Raw genomic sequence first — 19,627 nt, forward strand, 5'->3', positions numbered from 1 at the left:
ATTGCCAGCCAGTAAGAATTGCTGCCTTCATTTCATCCTGCATCTGAATCTGTGGGGGAATCTGAATTAGATTTCTCTCCCCATCCCCATTCTCCACTTCTCATTTCATCTTCGCAAAGCTCCCATTTGAATCCTGTTTGTCAATCCAATTTTGTTTCCATCAGCAGTGTCTCATATTGCCACCTGGTGGCCCCTCAAGGTCTTGTTCTCACTGGCAGCCGATGCGTTTTTCAGACTTAAATCCAGAGCTTGCATAAAATGGAATGTGATTCCTATACTTGGAAGGAGCCCAGGACCTCCATACATACTGCAGAGACTTGCATCCCAGAGGGGTCACTTTGGTGCTGTTGACACAGCAGAAGCAATGTAGGAGACAGCAGATACGAGTTACCGGTCTCTGCAGCCACAGCAGGCGCTGTGATTCTCCAGCTGTGATTTAACTTCACACCCAGAGGCATACTCCATTGTTTCTCAAGACAAATGGATGCCAACAATAACAGACTCTGTATTGATACAGGTTGTAGCTCTGGGCTAATTAGGTGCCAGATCAAAGGGGAAGGGGGCACTAATGTTTGGCGTGGTATAACATTCAGTAATGCGAGTGTAGCCAGAAATAGTTCAGCCAAAACACACCTCTTTCCATTTGCCATTTCTGAGACTGGAACTTAACCCTTATTTCATATCAGACGCAGATGGCAGAATTGTGTTTGTGTGTGTACACACAGCAGGAGCGGCACAGGATTTAAGAATATGAACATCTGCTGAACTATGTAAAAGGCTTCAGAATGATAAATATTCACACCCATGCTTTATATATCATAACACTGGCTATGATTTTATATACAAAATTAGGGGGCGGGAAGGGAGGGGGAACAGCTGAAAACCCAACAAAAGGGACCTCTTCAGAAAACTCTCTGAGCCACTGAATACTGTTAAGATATCAGCTTTGTTGAGAGAGAGGGAGGGAGGAGTCATCAACGACTGGAAAAAATAATAATCAAATTTTATTCCCAGTATAGCATTTTTTAAAAGAAATTAGAAAAGTGTTCTTGATAGCATATAAGTGGGTTTTTTTTGGGGGGGGGGGGAGAACCTAAAGGAAAAATGCTACATTATCAGTTATATGAATACTATAGATATATGCACATATAAGTAAACAGATATATAAATATCCAAGAAATATGTGCTGGATCAATATGAGAAAGGTTACAGAGCACCAGTTTGCATGTAAACAATCAAGGTTCAGCTCAAACATGGGGAGGAACTGAATTCTGCAGAGAAAATTCCATTTACAAATTCAGCGCAATCAGGTCATTTTCAGGCATCGACCTGCAGTGATTCTCTCTTTTCCCTTCCGTGTAAATACAAGACAAAGTTTGCTCTCGCACCATGAAATGTAGTTGCTCAGGGCTCCTTCTGGAAATCCTAACCAGGCTTCTGCAGAAGCCTAGCCAACACAAAGTGCTGTAGCCAACTAAATTTTACTTACAGCAGACCCTTTAAAACGAATTGGCCCAAGTTCATCATGCCTATACTTTTCAATAGGTCTACCAGGAGTAGTATTGGCTGCAGCCCAGAATCACATTTGCAGAGAACAGGCGCATTTGAGACAGAAATCTGCCCCATCGAGAATCCTTGCTGCAAGCATTGGTTCCGAACAGGGTGGGAAATTTTCCATACCATTTCCAAGACCAACTGCTCTCCAGGGGAATTGATTGTATAATTGTTTCATTTCACTGGAAAAGCGGGGTTTAAATTATTTTTAAAAACAGAGCATTTGTATCAACACATCTAAGCCAGAAAGGCTGAATACACACACACACACACACACACACACACACACACACACACAATGTCCTTTGGAACAGCCACAAGTACAGATTCCCCTCTTTTCTCGGCACGGTGGTCTGGCTCATGAATGCACTGACAAGCAGTGGAAAGAAAATGGAATGCACCAATAACCAGAAAAGGGGTGAAAGAGGGAGATGGGTGTCTTAGAGGAGCATGGGAATAAAGATGACCTTCTGAACATGGCTGCCACAGGGGCACCCTGAGACCTCGGTCCAACCTTTGCCAACCTGGTCCCCTCCAGATGTGCTGGACTACAGCTGTCCCATTGCACCAGAGTGGTGCAGGCTGCCTTGTTCTGTTTTCCTGGTGGAGGATGTCATGTTGCACAAGGAAGTCCTTCCGGGGGAAGACATTTTTAGAGCATGCCAGGCCATTAAAACCTTATTGCTTCTGAGACACTGTCTTTCCCCTTTCTTCTTCTTCCTGCATTAAGGCACGTCAACCACCACAGCTGGCTGCTGCTGAATAGAAGGAAGAGCTTTTTGGAAGCTGATGTAGAAGAACTGGGGACCTGTTTTGAATCCCAAAAATTCCCAATGACCCTGTACAGGAGGCTGATGTTGGGCCCCAGCCAATGAGTGAGGGATTGTGGGAGTTGTAGTCCAATATCATTTATAAGCTTGGGATATGTAAAGCTTTGGGCTGGATCAGAGATTGGTCCAATAACAATATTATCATTACCCAGAGGTGATGGCCTACAGCTCAGTTCACCCCTAACCAGTGTCCATGCTGCCTGGGGCTGATGGAAACCAGTGTCCAAAACATCTGGAAGGCCACAGGTTTCCCTCAGCCCTGACCCAGACCAGTGCAGGCTATTAAAACATCTGGCTGGGGGCTGTAGCAGTCATGGTGGTGGGAAAAAAGATGCTTCCTTCCCTTCGAACTGGTGAAGCAAAACTGTGAAGGTGGAAAACCTTGTACCACCAAGACCAGGGTATCCCAAACTTGAACCTCCAGCTGTTTTTGGGCTACAATTCCCATCAACCCTGACTGCTGGTCTCAATAGCTAGGGATGATGGGAGTTGTAGTCCAAAAACAGCTGGAGACCCAAGTTTGGGAAACCCTGATTCGCACAAAGGGATGGTCCTGGGGATCTCTGGAGACTGCGGCCTAGTCTTTTGTCCCCAAAGGCTGGGTCATACCAACGTTACTTGGGCTTTTTCCACTGCTCTGCTGGGCTGCCGGCTTTCCCCATCCTCCATTCGCAAATGCCGGCGTAGGCACAATAGCGGCACTTCCAGGCGTCCTCGACATCCACCCCTCGGGAGTCCCGCTGCCCTTTCCAGTAGGCCAAGAAATACCGCACTGCGGCTCCAACCTCATCCTGGTCATAGGCCAAGACCTCCGTGCCAAGTGCGGCGCCGGAATCCTGGTGGACGTACTCAATTTGCAAACGGTCGATGGCGGGGATCTCACAGTGTGTCAGGTTGAGGGAGAGCAGATCCAGGAGGTCCCGGAAGTGGCTCACCGTGAAACCCGACTTCCGGGCCTGATCCTGGACGTGGGGGCCAAGTGGCTGCTCGGGCCTCAGGTGGAGTCGCTGGAGGAAACTGTCCGGCGTCAGGCACCCTCGCACCATGGCGTCAAAGAGATACTTATACAGAAAGACCTGGAAATAATACCAACGATGCATATGGTAAGACAACAGACACCCGACAGCCTACTCACTTAATTCGGGTGCGTTATTTACAAAAGCATTTGCCTGCACCGGCCTCTCACAAAACAGCAAAGCAGTGTATAGCAATAGAAAATCGTTTCAGAGTTCCCTGTGAAAAGGGATTGGCTATCAAACCACTCTGCAAGTTCGGCGAGGGGGATAGGAGCTTCCTAGCAAGTGGATAGCTCAGCAGGTTAGAGCGTGGTGCCAATAACGGCAAGGTGGCAGGTTCAATCCCCGTATGGGACAGCTGCATATCCCTGCTTTGCAGGGGATAGGACTAGATGATCCTCAGCTCTACAATCTATGGGCTAACTCTCAGCACTCTAAACAAACTACAGCTCCCAGAATTCTCTGGGGGAAGCCATGTTTGTTGAAAGGGGTATCATAGTGCTTTTAAATGTACAGTGGTACATCGGGTTACATATGCTTCGGGTTACAGACTCCGCTAACCCAGAAATAGTACCTCGGGTTAAGAACTTTGCTTCAGGATGAGAATAGAAATTGTGCAGTGGCGGCATGGCGGCAGCGGGAAGCCCCATTAGCTAAAGTGGTACCTCAGGTTAAGAACAGTTTCAGGTTAAGAACGGACCTCCGGAACGAATTAAGTACTTAACCCGAGGTAGCACTGTATGGTGTAGATGTGTCCTGAACTATCCTGACTGGTGGCAGCTCCCCAGGGTCTCAGAAATGATCTTTCCCAGAACAGTGGTACCTCAGGTTACAGACGCTTCAGGTTACAGACTCCGCTAACCCAGAAATAGTACCTCGGGTTAAGAACTTTGCTTCAGGATGAGAACAGAAATCGGGCGGTGGTGGTGTGGCGGCAGCGGGAGGCCCCATTAGCTAAAGTGGTACCTCAGGTTAAGAACAGTTTCAGGTTAAGAACAGACCTCCGGAATGAATTAAGTTCTTAACCCGAGGTACCACTGTACTGGAGGCCAGCCCATTGGCCAAATGGGGCACTGCCCCGCAAACCTCAGCTTGCACTCAGCCAGCCCCCACCTGCCTGCCTTCTCACTAATAACCAGTACAGGGGTGGCCCTGCCTATCACCTTCCTCCTCCTCCTCCTCCGTCTCTGTGTTGCCCTTGCAGAACTCAACAAAACTGGCATCAGTTGGCTCTGGCGCCACCTACTGTTGGGCTCCTTTCCTTCCACCCAACCAGTCCTAACGAGTGCCAGCCAACACTCTTCCTCATGAATTGAACCTGGGATGTCCTGTGTGCAAAGCAGGAGCTCTGCCACGGGCCAAGCACCTGGCTTGGCAACTCGCAAGCTAGGCAGATGCCTCCTGCAGCCAGCGGCTCGTTGGCTCACCTGAAAACGATCTCGCTTTTTCTGTGCTGCCGAGGGCATGGAGGCATTGTTCCGGGTCTTCAGCTCATTCAGTTCCAGCTCTCCTTTGGGTGTATAACCCAGCTGATCAATGACCCCAACCACAAAGATGTTTTCCAGCACTCCAAACACTGGAAATTCTCGCACACGGTGACCTGCAGTGAAAGAGGATGCAATATATTAGATCATCATCATTTTATTTGTATGCCGCCTCTCCATAGTCGAAATCCCCATGCCCGAGGCGGCTCACAACATGACAAGATTTACACAATTGCAAACATAACGTCATAAACAATAAATAAAACTCATCAAAAAGTACACAACCAAATGGAAACAATCTCCATATATTTGGAGAATGGAGAATTTAAGGACTATATAAGATCATATTGTACCAACCACACCATATTAGCAGGACTTGAGTGATACTTGTAAACAAGACAAATACCGTTTGTGGAGTAGACGGGAACAATATTAAAGAATATAAAAATGTGCGAAAAAAACGACAGTATAAACAGTAATAATAATTTATTATTTATACCCCGCCCATCTGGCTGAGTTTCCCCAGCCACTCTGGGCGGCTTCCAATCAAGTGTTAAAAACAATACAGCATTAATACAGTACAATGAGAATGATTGGAAGACTCGTTTTGTCAGAAGTCTTTTTTATTTAAGGGTTTACTTAAATTAATTAGGAAGATAAAGTTTTTTTATGCATGTAAATCTGCATTTTCTTCTTTCTTTTTTCTGTATTTTCTTCTTTTTTAATTGTTTTTTCTTTAATTTTCTTTTTGTAGTATGAGATTGTAAATTCTTTGTATGTAATTTAAATTAATAAAGATTATTAAAAAAAGGAAACAATCTCCATATAAATCACAAGACCCAAAACCAAAGATACAACATCAATATCAGTGTCAGCATATCTATATCTAGTATAGCCCCAGAGTAATATGGGAGGCTCATTGACTCAAGGAAAACCCCCATACCTTCCTGCAGCACCGAAAGCATCCCCAGAAGATTCAGCACTTTTATTGCCCAGGAATCTTCTCGACTTGTGGTGCTGACTGTCACCAGGTCATGGTCTTCCAGCTCTGTGTTGAAAACAAGGACAGCGGAAGAGAAAGATGAGCCCAGTGGATGCTGGTCCATGTGGGAAAGTGGGGTACTGCCCCATCAACCTCCATCTTTTTTCACTACACCGGACTCCTTACTAGTGGGGTAGGAGAGCTAAAAAGAATTCACCTGTGGCAAACAATGCCCCCCTTTGGTTTCAGACAGGACATGGGGAGACGAGTCTAAAAAGCCCAGGCCACACATTTCCACAGCCCTCTAGTTTCTCATTCACCAGAAGTAGTGTATTTAGCGTTAACTCTGGAAACGTACACTCAGCTCTGACCAAACTAAGCCTCTTGATGTGTATTGTGGTCTTCGTTCAGAATCAAGCGTACACTTCCAGAGTTAACACGCAGTTAACACACCACCCAGGCTTACACCCTGGGGAGGTCACCTGGGTGAGGTTTGACTTCACCCCTGGAGGTGTACTCCATTGTCTCTCGAGACAGACGGATGCCAACAAGACCTCCACTGTGAGATGCATTATGCCCCTGAACACCAATCGCTGGGAACCGCAGAAGGGGAGAATTATATTTTGTTTGGGTCCTGCCTGCAGGCTTTCCGCAAGCGTCTGGTCGGCCACTGTGAGAACAGGATGCTGGACTAGATGAGCCATCGGCCTGATCCACTAAATCAGAACTTTGTGCTGCAGAAAAATATGTTTTGAAGAAAAAGGGAATGGACTGCAAAGCACCCTTACCTCTGGCGAGGTGAATGCTCTTTCCTGTGTTCAACAGCACAATATTTTCAGGAGGCGTCAGGTCTGGACGCTCTCGCCTGTAAACCATTTGCTGTTCGCACCACACCTGCGCGGATATATCCGTGACCGAAAGGTAACGCAGGTGGAAGATTTCGAGCGGCACATGCGATCGCTTTCTTTTCGCTGTTTCAAGTACGTTCCCTTTCGCCACATTGCCACCCTCAGATTCTGTAGGAGGGCCAAGGGAACAACTTGGCTTTTCAGAATCCCTGGTTGAATGAAAGACAAGGTTATTTTAAAAGTCATTACAGTGGTACCTAGGGTTAAGAACTTAATTCATTAATGGGGCCTCCTCCAGCCGCCGTGCCGCCGGAGCACAATTTCTGAAGCGTCTGTAACCTGAGGTACCACTGTACTATGTTTACTTGCCAAGTTATATTTTTTAATATATCTAAGGAAATCAATAATACAGTGGTAGGGTTACATACGCTTCAGGTTACATATGCTTCAAGTTACAGACTCCGCTAACCCAGAAATAGTACCTCGGGTTAAGAACTTTGGTTCAGGATGAGAACAGAAATCGTGCTCCAGCGGCGCGGCGGCAGCAGGAGGCCCCATTTGCTAAAGTGTTACCTCAGGTTAAGAACAGTTTCAGGTTAAGAACGGACCTCCAGAACGAATTAAGTTCTTAACCCGAGGTACCACTGTATCTGTCCCCACCCCTGCAAACGTTATCTGTTTATTTCATTTCCTCTGAGGAGTTCAGGGCGGTGTACATACTTCTTCCCATTTTACCCTCACAACAACCCAGTGAAGAAGTTTTGGTTGAGAGGCGGTGACTGGCCCAAGGTCACCCCATGAGCTTTGTGGCTGAGTGAGGATTTGAACCCTGGTCTTCCAAGGCCTTGGTCCAGAACTCTAGCCACTATGCCACCCTGGATTTTCCCCAGCTGCCAGCAACAAGGCAAGTCTTTATAATATTCATATTCAGCTCCTCCTATGTTATTTTGCCATCATTGTGCGGAAGCATCCATCAACAACAAGGTCATCTTCTCCAGATAAGGTAAGTACGCATGGTCACAAAATCCAAGTTTTAGTGATGTGTCTGACAGCATATTTTGTCAATCCTTTTCACTAGTATATAAAAGAAATAGACCCTTTATGGGATAAAAGGCATTCGTTTCTCTCTCTCTTTCCTTTCAGCACCATTACATTGTGGGTTATCTTCTCAGTGACACCCAACCTCCATGCATTTTTACACCAAAAGTCTATTTCCAAACTCAACCGATAGTCTTGCTGCGGCAAGCAAAAGTATCAGCTTGCCTTACCAAACGTAGACCTTTCTAAGAGTTATAAAGTACCCTCAGCTGTGGGGTAAAATCAAATTGTTCTTGTGTAATGGTCACTTCTTTAGATACGATGGACTTCCATTTCAGGTGGCTCAGTGCGGTGCCTTCCATGGTTCTAGATTCAGGTAGGTAGCCGTGTTGGTCTGAGGCAGTAGAAATATATATAAAAAATAAAAAAATGTCCACTAGCACCTTAGAGGCCAACTAAATTTGCTATTGGTATGAGCTTTCGTGTGCATGCACACTTCTTCAGATACAGTGGTACCTCGGGTTAAGAACTTAATTTGTTCTGGAGGTCCGTTCTTAACCTGAAACTGTCCTTAACCTGAAGCACCACTTTAGCTGATGGGGCCTCCCACTGCTGCCGCGCCACTGGAGCACGATTTCTGTTCTCATTCTGAAGCAAAGTTCTTAATCCGAGGTAATATTTCTGGGTTAGCGGAGTCTGTAACCTGAAGCGTCTGTAACCCAAGGTACCACTGTACAGTACCTGAATACACGAAAGCTCATACCAAGAACAAACTTAGTTGGTCTCTAAGGTGCTACTGGGCTTTAAAAATTTATATATATATATTTCAACTGCGTCAGACCAACACGGCTACCTACCTGATTCTTGTGTAATGTTAGACATAGCTCAGTTGGTTAAAGAATGGTGCTGACGACGCCAAGTTTGCAGGTTCGATCCCCGTATGGCACGGCTGCATGTTCCTGCGTTGCCAGGGGGTTGGACTAGATGATCCTCGGGCAGCCTTCCGACCCTACAATTTTATGAGTCTATGATGACACTAACCCCGCAAGCAAACCTCGTGGAGACCCGGCGGAAGCGGGTGGTAGTTTTGGAACTGCGGATGCGGAGGTTGTCAGACACAAAATGCAGGGGGAAGGAGGCGCCTGCTTACCCAGCCTCTGGCTCCTCGATTTGCAGGAATTCGGAGTCGCTCAGATCGGAGAAGCCAGACGCCGTTTCAGCTTCCTCCAATCCGGAGTCACGCCCGGACATGACTTTTTCCCGGGCTTGCCGCTGCTGCTATTGCAAAACAGTCATTCTTCGCCGCGGAAGCACCTGGGAGGCGGAGTCGGTGACGTAGCTCGAGGGATCCCCTCCCTTCCATTCAGTAAGAAGCGGCGGCCCTTAGCCATAGATTTAGGAAGAAAAATTAGAGGAGTGCATTCTCCCCTTACTCCGGAGACTACTACAGCCTTTCTTAATAAGAATATTTTTTGCTGTTGATCCAGTGCTTTTTTCTGGGGGGGGACGCAGGGGTACCCCCCTAAACACTTTGTGAATCTAAGTTTGGCTTTATTGTAGGGCAGTATTTCAATATGAGTAGGAAAATGAGAGTACCCTTTAAAAAAAAGTAAGAAAAAAAAGCACTGTGTTGATCTATCAGGGGTTGGAGGGATGCTGGGGAACAGATCCCGCAAGACTGAAGATTTTTAAGAGTTGCAGGAGAAAACAATCTTGTTCCCTCTTCCCATCTGACAGATCTTTAGGTCCGTATAGTTAAAGCTATCCCAGTAGTGATGTATGGAAGTAAGAGCTGGACCATAAAGAAGGCTGATCGCCGAAGAATTGATGCTTTTGAATTATGGTGCTGGAGGAGACTCTTGAGAGTCCCATGGACTGCAAGAAGATCCAACCTATCCATTCTTAAGGAAATCAGCCCTGAGTGCTCACTGGAAGGACAGATCCTGAAGCTGAGGCTCCAAGACTTTGGCCACCTCATGAGAAGAGAAGACTCCCTGGAAAAGACCCTGATGCTGGGAAAGATTGAGGGCACAAGGAGAAGGGGACGACAGAGGACGAGATGGTTGGACAGTGTTCTCGAAGCTACCAGCATGAGTTTGACCCAACTGCGGGAGGCAGTGGAAGACAGGAGTGCCTGGCGTGCTCTGGTCCATGGGGGTCATGAAAAGTCAGACACGACTAAACAACAGCAATCCTATCTCCTCTCAGTCTCCTCTTCCCCAGACGAAAACCTTCCCAACTCCTTCAACTGTTTCTTATAAGGTTTGGTTTCATAGCTAGTGTTGCTTTTTTTTGTATCAACTTAAGGCAAGGAAAAAAATAATAATGCCATCAAACGTCACTAAGAAGAAGTCCCACTTTTCAACGAAGGAATGTCAGTCTGCAGCTGTATCTCTGCGTTCTTGGAGGCGGCGCACTTTGCTGGCTTGGAAGATTTGCATATTCTTTTGAATGGTCCTTTCCTCCAATGCGAACTGTTTTCGAGCCCCGCGAAAGAGAACTCCCGGTTCTCAGGGAACCAGAGTATCGATGCAGTTTTAAGAGAAGGTTATAAAATAAATGGAGGATTTCTCTACTGTTATTAGCGGGAAGCCATTCTCAGCCCAGTTGGTGGAGGGGAAAAAGAAGTGTATTTTACCTTTTACAGTAGGGTAGTTTCTACTAGGACTGTGCACGCACGGACCCTTCCCCCCAAAAGCCCTCTGACCCCCAGATTGGGCCAGTTTAGCCTTGTGCTGCCCTGGGGTCCTCCCACGCCACCCCGCATCCACCCCTGAAGGAATCCCAGGATGGGGCTAGAGGAGTGTGTTTCAAGCCCACTTTAACATAAAATAAAAATGGGGATTTAAAAAAATGTTGGGCTGCATGCCGTGGCACCACTGCACAGGATCAGAACCTCCTTTTCGTTAGGTTATGATCTGATTACCTGTTTATAAATATTAGAAGTAAGTTTTTTTAAAGTATGGAGATAAGGTAAATAGGGTGATTTAGAAATGCTAAGATAAAAGTGATTACATATGGAAGTCAAGGGAGGGGGACGGGAGGAAGTCAAAGCTCAATTTGAGCAAAGATATATGTGATGAAGAAATTTTATTTGGTTGTTATAAAGGATTTTTTTTAAAAAAATAAATATTATACACACACACACGCACACACACACACACACAGGATCAGAACCTCCTGCATACCAGTTGATAACTGAGAGGATCTGATCCTGCACTGTGCAGGTCACTTGCTCCTTCACCACCTGCAACGTCAACCAGCTTGACAGGATCCGATCCTGTGTTTAACCTTTAGCCGAAAGGCGTTCAGACTGAGACTTGGTATAAAAACAGCTTGTGTTTATAAAGGAAGCACGTTCTTCTTATTTATTAATTGCATTTGTAGCAGCACCTTTTTTTCCAAGGAGCTCAAGGTGGCGGACGTGGTTTTCCCCTTTCTCATGTAATCCCCACAACAACCCTTTGAGGTAGGTTAGACTTAGAGGTTGGTGACTGGGCCAAGGTCATCCAGTTGGCTTCAGGGCCGAGTGAGATTATGAACCCTGCCCCCCCCCCCCCCCGGGTCCTAGGCAAGCTCTCTTAACCAGTAAACCACACTGGTTCTCTTCTTGGTAGGAAATAGTTCTGCAGTCCTAGCTACCTATTTAGATAGAGAAACAGAGAAGCCATGCTTGCCTCTTTGTTCGCGGAAGGACAGTCTTGCCTCAAGGCCCAGAGAAAGAAGCTTCCTTATGTAGAACAGATGTCCCTATTTTCATCTGAGGAATATGGGAGGGTATGCAAACCATACCAGTGTTTAGTCAGATCCACGTTATCAGACCCTCCAAGTGTCCCTATTTTCCAGGGACATCCCTGATTTAGAGGCACTGTCCCAGTTTCTGATTTGATCCCGGAAAGTCCCGGTTTTCCTTAAAAAGGTAAAGGGACCCCTGACCATTAGGTTCAGTCGTGGCCGACTCTGTGGTTGCGGTGCTCATCTCGCGTTATTGGCCAAGGGAGCCGGCGTACAGCTTCTGGGTCATGTGGCCAGCATGACTAAGCCGCTTCTGGCAAACCAGAACCAAACCAGCGCACGGAAACGCCGTTTACCTTCCCGCTGGAGCGGTACCTATTTATCTACTTGCACTTTGAGGTGCTTTCGAACTGCTAGGTTGGCAGGAGCAGGGACCGAGCAACGGGAGCTCACCCTGTCGCGGGGATTCGAACCGCCGACCTTCTGATCGGCATGTCCTAGGCTCTGTGGTTTAACCCACAGCGCCACCTGCGTCCCTTAGGATGCGGTTTTTCTTAGGATGTCCCTATTTTCATTGTAGAAATGTTGGAAGGTACGGAGTTATCTGACCCCCGAGCCATCTGAAGGCAATCTTGTATAGAGGAGCCCCCCCCCCAATGTTTAATGTTTCATTATGTTTTTATATGTATTTTGGAAGCTGCCCAGAGTGGCTGGGTCAACCCAGTAACGTGTGGGGTATAAATAGTAAAATTATCATTATGGAATGGGACGTTCCTATTTTCATCGGAGAAATGTTGGAGGGTATGCGTTACGACTGTCTATAGAGGGTGGTGCTGTGGACTAAACCACTGAGCCTCTTGGGCTTGCCAATCAGAAAGTCGGTGGTTCGAATCCTTGCGACGGGGTGAGCTCCCGTCGCTCTGTCCCAGCTCCTGCCAACCTAGCAGTTCGAAAGCATGCCAGTGCAAGTAGATAAATAGGTACCACTGCGCGGGAAGGTAAACAGTGTTTCTGTGCACACTGGTTTCTGTCACGGTGTCCCGTTGTGCCAGACGCGGTTTAGTCATGCTGGCCACATGACCAGGAAAGCTGTCTGTGGACCAATGCCAGCTCCCTTGGCCTATAAAGCGAGATGAGCGCCGCAACCCCATAATCACCTTTGACTGGACTTAACCGTCCAGGGGTCCTTTACCTTTTTTACCTTTATGACTGTCTAGTAAGGCGTGTTAGATTTTTTCACTTTCAAATTCCTAAAACTAAGGAGTGTGTTATGTACTGAGTTGAAAGGATCCAAAAGGCAGCAGTCTGATTGGTCCTAGAGCAATAGGATTCAGAGTGCAGCAGTCTGATTGGTCCTAGAATAAAAGGACCCAGAATGCAGCAGTCTGATTGGTCCACAGGAGCCACCCAATCCAGCTCTAGGTGGAAGTGAATCCGCAACCTGATTGGCCTACAGGAGAATCCCGGAATTAGCCAATCACGTGGGGCCCATTGTGTAAATAATGTATATAAAGCAGACATTCTGGGGGAACTTCCATCCCTCCTCACCGCTATGAGCTGAATAAAGAGCATGAAATCCACTCTCGACCCCGGGTATATTTCAGAGTGCTACATATTCCAGCCAGTCAAAAACAACCAAGGTGGTGCAAACCAGGGCCAGTAATTGGGGTGTTCTTGGGAGAAGGAGTGTGACATGGCGAGAGCACCGAGGGCCAGATACAAGCACTGCATCCGGCCCCCCAAGCCTGAAGTAACAGAAGATGGAGTGTGCTTGCGCTACACTGCTGTGTAACATGTGTTAAGGGGAGCGGAAGAACAAAGCATGCCAATTATGAACAGCAAAGCGGGGAGGGGATCGCACACGAAGCTTTTGTACCAGCGGAACTCAAAGTGAAAACAAATATTCCCGCAGATGTCGCTGCTGTCCCTGCTCACTTCCCTTAGGTATTAATCTTCCCAGCGGGGAACAAAGATGTGAAGTGTAATCATCCCCGTAATAGGAATTATTAGCTATTTATCTCTGTTGAAGCCCGCCAAGATGTATAAATGGTTTTCCTGTCGCCATGGTTATTTATTAAACCACTTCACAGGAGGAAAGGCAGAGACAAATTAGAGCTGTCATATTTGGGGAAGTCTCTTTCTCTCTCTCTCTCTCTCTCTCTCACACACACACACACACACACTCCCCAACGGTTGATTAAGTGCCAGAGAATCAGAGTTTGTCAAGTGAGCAGGTGTCAAAGCATCTTTCGCTGTGCAAATACAGCAGGTACGTTGCCCCAGCCTGGTGGGGGTAAAAGACAAAATGGCCGCAGCCAAAAGAGTTCCTCACAGTTAAAAACAAGGGAACACCCCAGCCATGCATTTGAAAATACGTTATTCCAATGTATTTTCAATGCATTATTATAATCCAAATGGGGCTGGGGGAACCATGATCAATTACATAATATTTGTGCACTCAAAACAGCAATAGTCATGAATACCGACTGAATTCGCTGGATTGATTTCCGTTCTAGACATGGGATGATTACGCAAACGTTGGGCAATTTCCACTCCTTTTTTTCTGTTTCTGTCCAAATTCTCCAGCATGCCTACTCTGAGCCACAAGGCCTCTCCCCCAAGCTGTACATGATTTACGGTGCGTCAGTTTTCACTCCATAAATCACAGGACTTGTAGTTTTTTGCCCCTTGAGGACTTGTTGAGGTTTTGTCTGGAACACGGCAGAAGCACAATTAATCTTGAGTGGAGGGAGTCTGTAGGGCCTCCGATATCCACACGGCAGATCCTGAGGAGGATGCTAAGACCCTGGAAATTTGTGGCACAGATCTAGAAACTTTCCTCTTATCCTACATCCATGGGTTTGATGCCATCTGGAACCCACAGCACGTTGTATTGACATTGTTGATTCTGCTGTTGTCAGCATGCACATCAAATTAATTGCTTAATTAATAACAGCAGAAGCTACCCCCCTCCCCATACTGCTGCCGTTTTATTTTAATTTTTCAAGCTTATCCATGTTGGCAGAGCAATTGCGCCGTGCTATCAGAGTTGCTGATAAGGCCCTTTGTGCCTTTAATGAGTGTCCCTAACCGGGTGAAGTTCAAAACCCAGCCAAATATGTTTGAAGAAGTTCAGCACTTGCGTCTAGCAGAACGAAACCTGGAAACTGTCAGGTTCTCCGTTAATTACAGGGAGAAATTGGGAGATGGGAACGTGGAGTGGCTGTCTCATTGTGAGATGATTATCAGCATGGAAATCTGCACATATTAATTTCCTGTGCCTTTTCAACAGAGACCTGCATCGTAAAAGCAAACATCTATGCTCAACCAGCCATGAAACAAAGGCTGTGTACAAATAATAATAATAATAATAATAATAATAATAATAATATTGTTTATACCTCACCCATCTGGCTGGGTTTCCCCAGTCACTCTGGCTGGCTTACAGCATATATAAAACATAGTAAAATATCGAACATAAAAAGCTTCCCAGTACAGGGCTGCCTTCAGATTTCTAAAAGTTATGTAGTTCTTTGTCTCCTTAACATCTCAATTTGTATTGTATTGTTTTATGCACTGTAGCTTGCCATGGTTTTATTGATTGTAGCTTATAAATTATTTATTGTAATTGTTAAGAGTTATTTTTGATATACTGATATTTAATATCATTCTATACTATTGTAATGATTGATGCATGTTACTTGATTTGGTGTAGTTTGCTTATTTTAAAGTTACGTTTTATTATCACATTTTTGTATCGCATTAGATTGTTATAAGCTGTACGTTCGTTGTTTCTTCAGCTTGTAAACCGCCTTGGGTATTGTAAGATAGAAAGACGGTATACAAATTAAAAGTGATGATGATGATGATGATGATGAAGAGAAGGGGGGTGAGTCTTTTGCCACATCATCCTTAGAAGGAGAACAAGCCAGGAGGGCTGTGTGTAAGAGACAGTTTTGTAGATAAAGAGACACAGAGAGGCATAACTTTCTTTGTGCAATGAATCCAAAGTGGTTTTTTTTGGGGGGGGGGGTGTCCCCAGGAACCTGTTGGGGAGGAAATATTTGTTGGAATGGTAATGTTTCGAGCCCTACTGAAGGAATGGGTTTCTGTGCAGTAAATTTAAAACTGACTCAAACCCCCTTTTTTGTTCTTTCAAAAGAGAGCACTCTAAAATGCGTAAAACTTGAGCTGTTGAACAAAAAGCATAACAAGGACACAGCTGCATAAACAAGCTCTCTCCTTTATCAGTCACGGCAAGGGATGACCCTGGCTCTCTAGGGGAACAGAGAAAACACGTCAGTACCTTATCTTATGTGCTGACCACAAAATACGCGCAGACCGATGTCCGGGGAAAACGCCAGAAGCATGTTCCCGGAGATGATGACCTCTTTCCTCCCAGATAAGAGTGGGAAGGAATATCCTTTTATGGTCAGAAGTACAGGAAGGAAGATCCTTTTATGATTGAGAATACCAGAGCAGGAACATATGTGATGTCAACCTACGTACATAGGCCGACATGGTTGGGTTCCTGGGGGAGGAGGGAGAGGGTGCCTGGAGGATATATATACTGCATGAAACTTCTAATTTCTTTGGACTTGCTGTGGACTCACCATGCAAGTGCCTTCTGCAGAATAAACTCTTTCTTTGAACCAACCTCGGTGTCATTTGACTTCCTTCCTCCTGCCCCAGAGCAACGCAGACCCAATCGGTGAACTCCAATAAGGCTACACTACAATCATCCTGCAGCCACTTCTACACGGGCAACATCCCTGGTACGACATAGATAAGAAAAATAAACATCCTTTCCCCAATTACTTTAATTATGGCCCTGTGATTTCATTGAACAGGCAGTTGTGAGGTTTATGGTGAGATTTATGTTTCCATTGCTTTCCTTCTTCATAATAATAAGACGTTTACTCTGCTCATCCCTTAAATGTCATCCCTGGGAGCTGTATGAATTTATTGAGCACTAAACAAATTTGACGAGCATTCTCTGCAAAATTAGAATTTTTTGATACAGCGAGGGTGTTTTAAACACACAGCTTTCAGCACCAAAGATCGATGGGACCCTGAAAATCTGTTGGTACTTAAATTTCTGGAGTATTGTGGAGTATCGCCAGGCTCTCTGAGATTCAAGAGCTGTGATGATAAGTGGCCTGGGCAGCAGATGGCGCCGGTAAACTAGAAATGAAATCGTAGGCTTTTCAGAGGTTGCTCATCCAAAAGCACTCACAACAAGTATCTACCCAGCCTTTTCTTTGAGACCTCCCTAGACAGACTTGTTAACTGCTGCTCTAGTTAGAAAGCTCTCACTATTCTGTTTCTTTCAGACCCTGATGCCGCAAAACAGAGTTTCCCAAGCCTCTCTGTTCATTGATCCCTCAGCAATCTTATGAAGTTGCCATCGAACACAACCAAAATTTTTGGAATGCAAATGAAAAATCAAGCAATATTCACTATATAATCAGCACATATTAATTGTCATCCACCATTGCTAGCATTCATAAAATGTAAAAGATAAGGAATAATGTATTGTTTTTAATATTTAATGCTGTATTGTTTTTAATATTTGATTGGGAGCCACCCAGAGTGGCTGGGGAAACTCAACCAGATGGGTGGGGTATAAATAATAAATTATTATTATTATTATTATTATTATTATTATTATTATTACTACTACAGAATTGTCCTATTAAATACAGGTGTTTAGGTGCACTTTGTACATGCTCATGCTCTTTAATTTGAAGAGCATGGTTCCTATACCCCACTATACCCCATAAACCTCTTTTCTATCTCTAGGCCCTTTCGACCCCATTTCGACCCCTAGTTCTTTATTCACCCCCTTGTTGTTGTTGTTTAGTCGTTTAGTCGTGTCCGACGCTTCGTGACCCCCTGGACCAGAGGACGCCAGGCACTCCTGTCTTCCACTGCCTCCCGCAGTTTGGTCAAACTCATGCTGGTAGCTTCGAGAACACTGTCCAACCATTTCGTCCTCTGTTGCCCCCTTCTCCTTGTGCCCTCAATCTTTCCAAGCATCAGGGTCTTTTCCAGGGAGTCTTCGCTTCTCATGAGGTGGCCAAAGTATTGGAGCCTCAGCTTCAGGATCTGTCCTTCCAGTGAGCACTCAGGGCTGATTTCCTTAAGAATGGAGAGGTTTGATCTTCTTGCAGTCCATGGGACTCTCAAGAGTCTCCTCCAGCACCATAATTCCCATTGACTCCAGAAGATTGGAGGGGTGGGGATTGTAGAAATTCACTTCGCTGAATTTCTCAGGTGAGGAAAAATTCTCCCCCAGTTTCTACAGGGTAGAGGTTTTGTCGTTCTGAGTTCAGATCCCGGTTCATAACAGGGAGACATTCAACCAAAACATTCAGGTGAGAAACTCCCTCAGAACTACAAAACTCACCAGAGCAGGTGCCAGAAAACATCATGCCACTCTGACTGTTTGCTAACAAGAGCCATTAACCCTTAAATTACCAGTTGCATGATCCCTGCTGTTGCACTTCAGTTGCTTTTCTCCCCGCCCCCCCCGCTGCTACTGAAGTGGCAACAGCGGCAACTGTTTTCGCAGCCATTTTGACTCTGACGTAGCATCATTCTGGGGGATATGGTGTGTCTGTTCAGGTGGGATGTGGGTGGGGAATTGCAGCAGCTGCAAAATGAAGTCAGGGATTTTTGGAGGACATTCTACATACCCTCCAACATTTTAGGAGGGCAAAGCATGACACTCCCTCCTCCATCCCGCCCAATGTCCACTCTCCCCACCCACCTGATCCCTGCTCTCCTTCACCTACCCAATCTCCACTTGCCCTAACCCACCCACCATGTGAAACTGGGACACTGCAGGATGAAGGCAGAGCCTGCAGCATCTTCAAAGAAACCAGGGCCCTCCCACTTAAAACGGGGCACTAAGCAGCTGTGCATTCTGCACTTAGGGCCTTCTTTTTCCAGAGAAAGAAGGGAGAATTAGAAAGGTCTCCCCTAGAAAAAGGCCCATAGAGTAATCCTGGCCCAGCTCATCATTAAGGTTGAATCCTGACAAGACAGAAGTACTGTTTTGGGGGGACAAGGGGCGGGTGGGTGTGGAGGACTCCCTGGTCCTGAATGGGGTAACTGTGCCCCTGAAGGACCAGGTGCGCAGCCTTGGAGTCATTCTGGACTCACATGGAGGTGCAGGTTAATTCTGTGTCCAGGGCAGCTGTTTACCAGCTCCATCTGGTACCCAGGCTGAGACCCTACCTGCCTGCAGATTGTCTCACCAGAGTGGTGCATGCTCTAGTTATCTCTCGCTTGGACTACTGCAATGCGCTCTGTGTGGGGCTACCTTTGAAGGTGACCCGGAAACTGCAATTAACCCAGAATGCCGCAGCTAGACTGGTAACTGGGAGCGGCCGCCGAGACCATATAACACCAGTCCTGAGAGATCTGCATTGGCTCCCAGTACGTTTCCGAGCACAATTCAAAGTGTTGGTGCTGACCTTTAAAGCCCTAAACAGCCTCGGTCCTGTAGGAGCGTCTCCACCCCCATTGTTCAGCCTGGACACTGAGATCCAGCACCGAGGGCCTTCTGGCGGTTCCCTCATTGCGAGAAGTGAGGTTACAGGGAATCAGACAGAGGGCCTTCTCAGTAGTGGCACCCGCCCTGTGGAATGCCCTCCCATCAGATGTCAAGTAGTTATCCTATTTTTAAAAAACATCTGAAGGCAGACATGTTTAGGGACGTTTTTAATATTTAATGCTGTATTGTTTTAACATTTGATTGGGAGCTGCCCAGAGTGGCTGGGGAAACTTAGCCAGATGGGCAGGGTATAAATAATAAATTATTATCATTATTAACCAGGAGTGAATGGTTGACGACCTTGGTCCTTTTGAAATTGATGAAACTAACATTTCACATTGCTTTCGATGAGGATAAATGTGGCTAGCTTGGTCCCCATCCAGCAGGTGATTCAAAACTCCAAAGTCCATTGAGTACATCCAGAATTTTGGAAGTGTCCCTAAACTGCCAAGGGCGCCGGCTAAACCCATCAAAGAGGCGAAGGCCTTTTCACAGGAAACCATCAAACAGCTTTCATAATCTCGGAAAAATGCAATCACACGGGACTGTGAAATCAGTGAGGGTGGATCTAATTGCCCT

At 46.1% G+C, this 19,627-nt stretch overlaps 1 protein-coding gene across 1 annotated transcript; it reads right to left on the reverse strand.

The window, feature by feature from the left end:
- Nucleotides 1-888: 888 nt before the first annotated feature.
- Nucleotides 889-9,062, reverse strand: EXO5 (exonuclease 5). The gene is made up of 5 exons (XM_080983167.1): nt 8,903-9,062; nt 6,655-6,923; nt 5,828-5,932; nt 4,828-5,000; nt 889-3,460 (listed from the first exon to the last, which is right to left on the reverse strand). The coding sequence occupies exons 1-5, from the start codon at nt 9,001-9,003 to the stop codon at nt 2,999-3,001; spliced, it is 1,110 nt and encodes a 369-aa protein (XP_080839293.1). The 5' UTR covers nt 9,004-9,062; the 3' UTR covers nt 889-2,998.
- Between the last annotated feature and the right edge of the window lie 10,565 nt (nt 9,063-19,627).

This window comes from Podarcis pityusensis (assembly GCF_964106645.2).
Source record: "Podarcis pityusensis genome assembly, chromosome: 15".
Taxonomy (NCBI): domain Eukaryota; kingdom Metazoa; phylum Chordata; class Lepidosauria; order Squamata; family Lacertidae; genus Podarcis; species Podarcis pityusensis.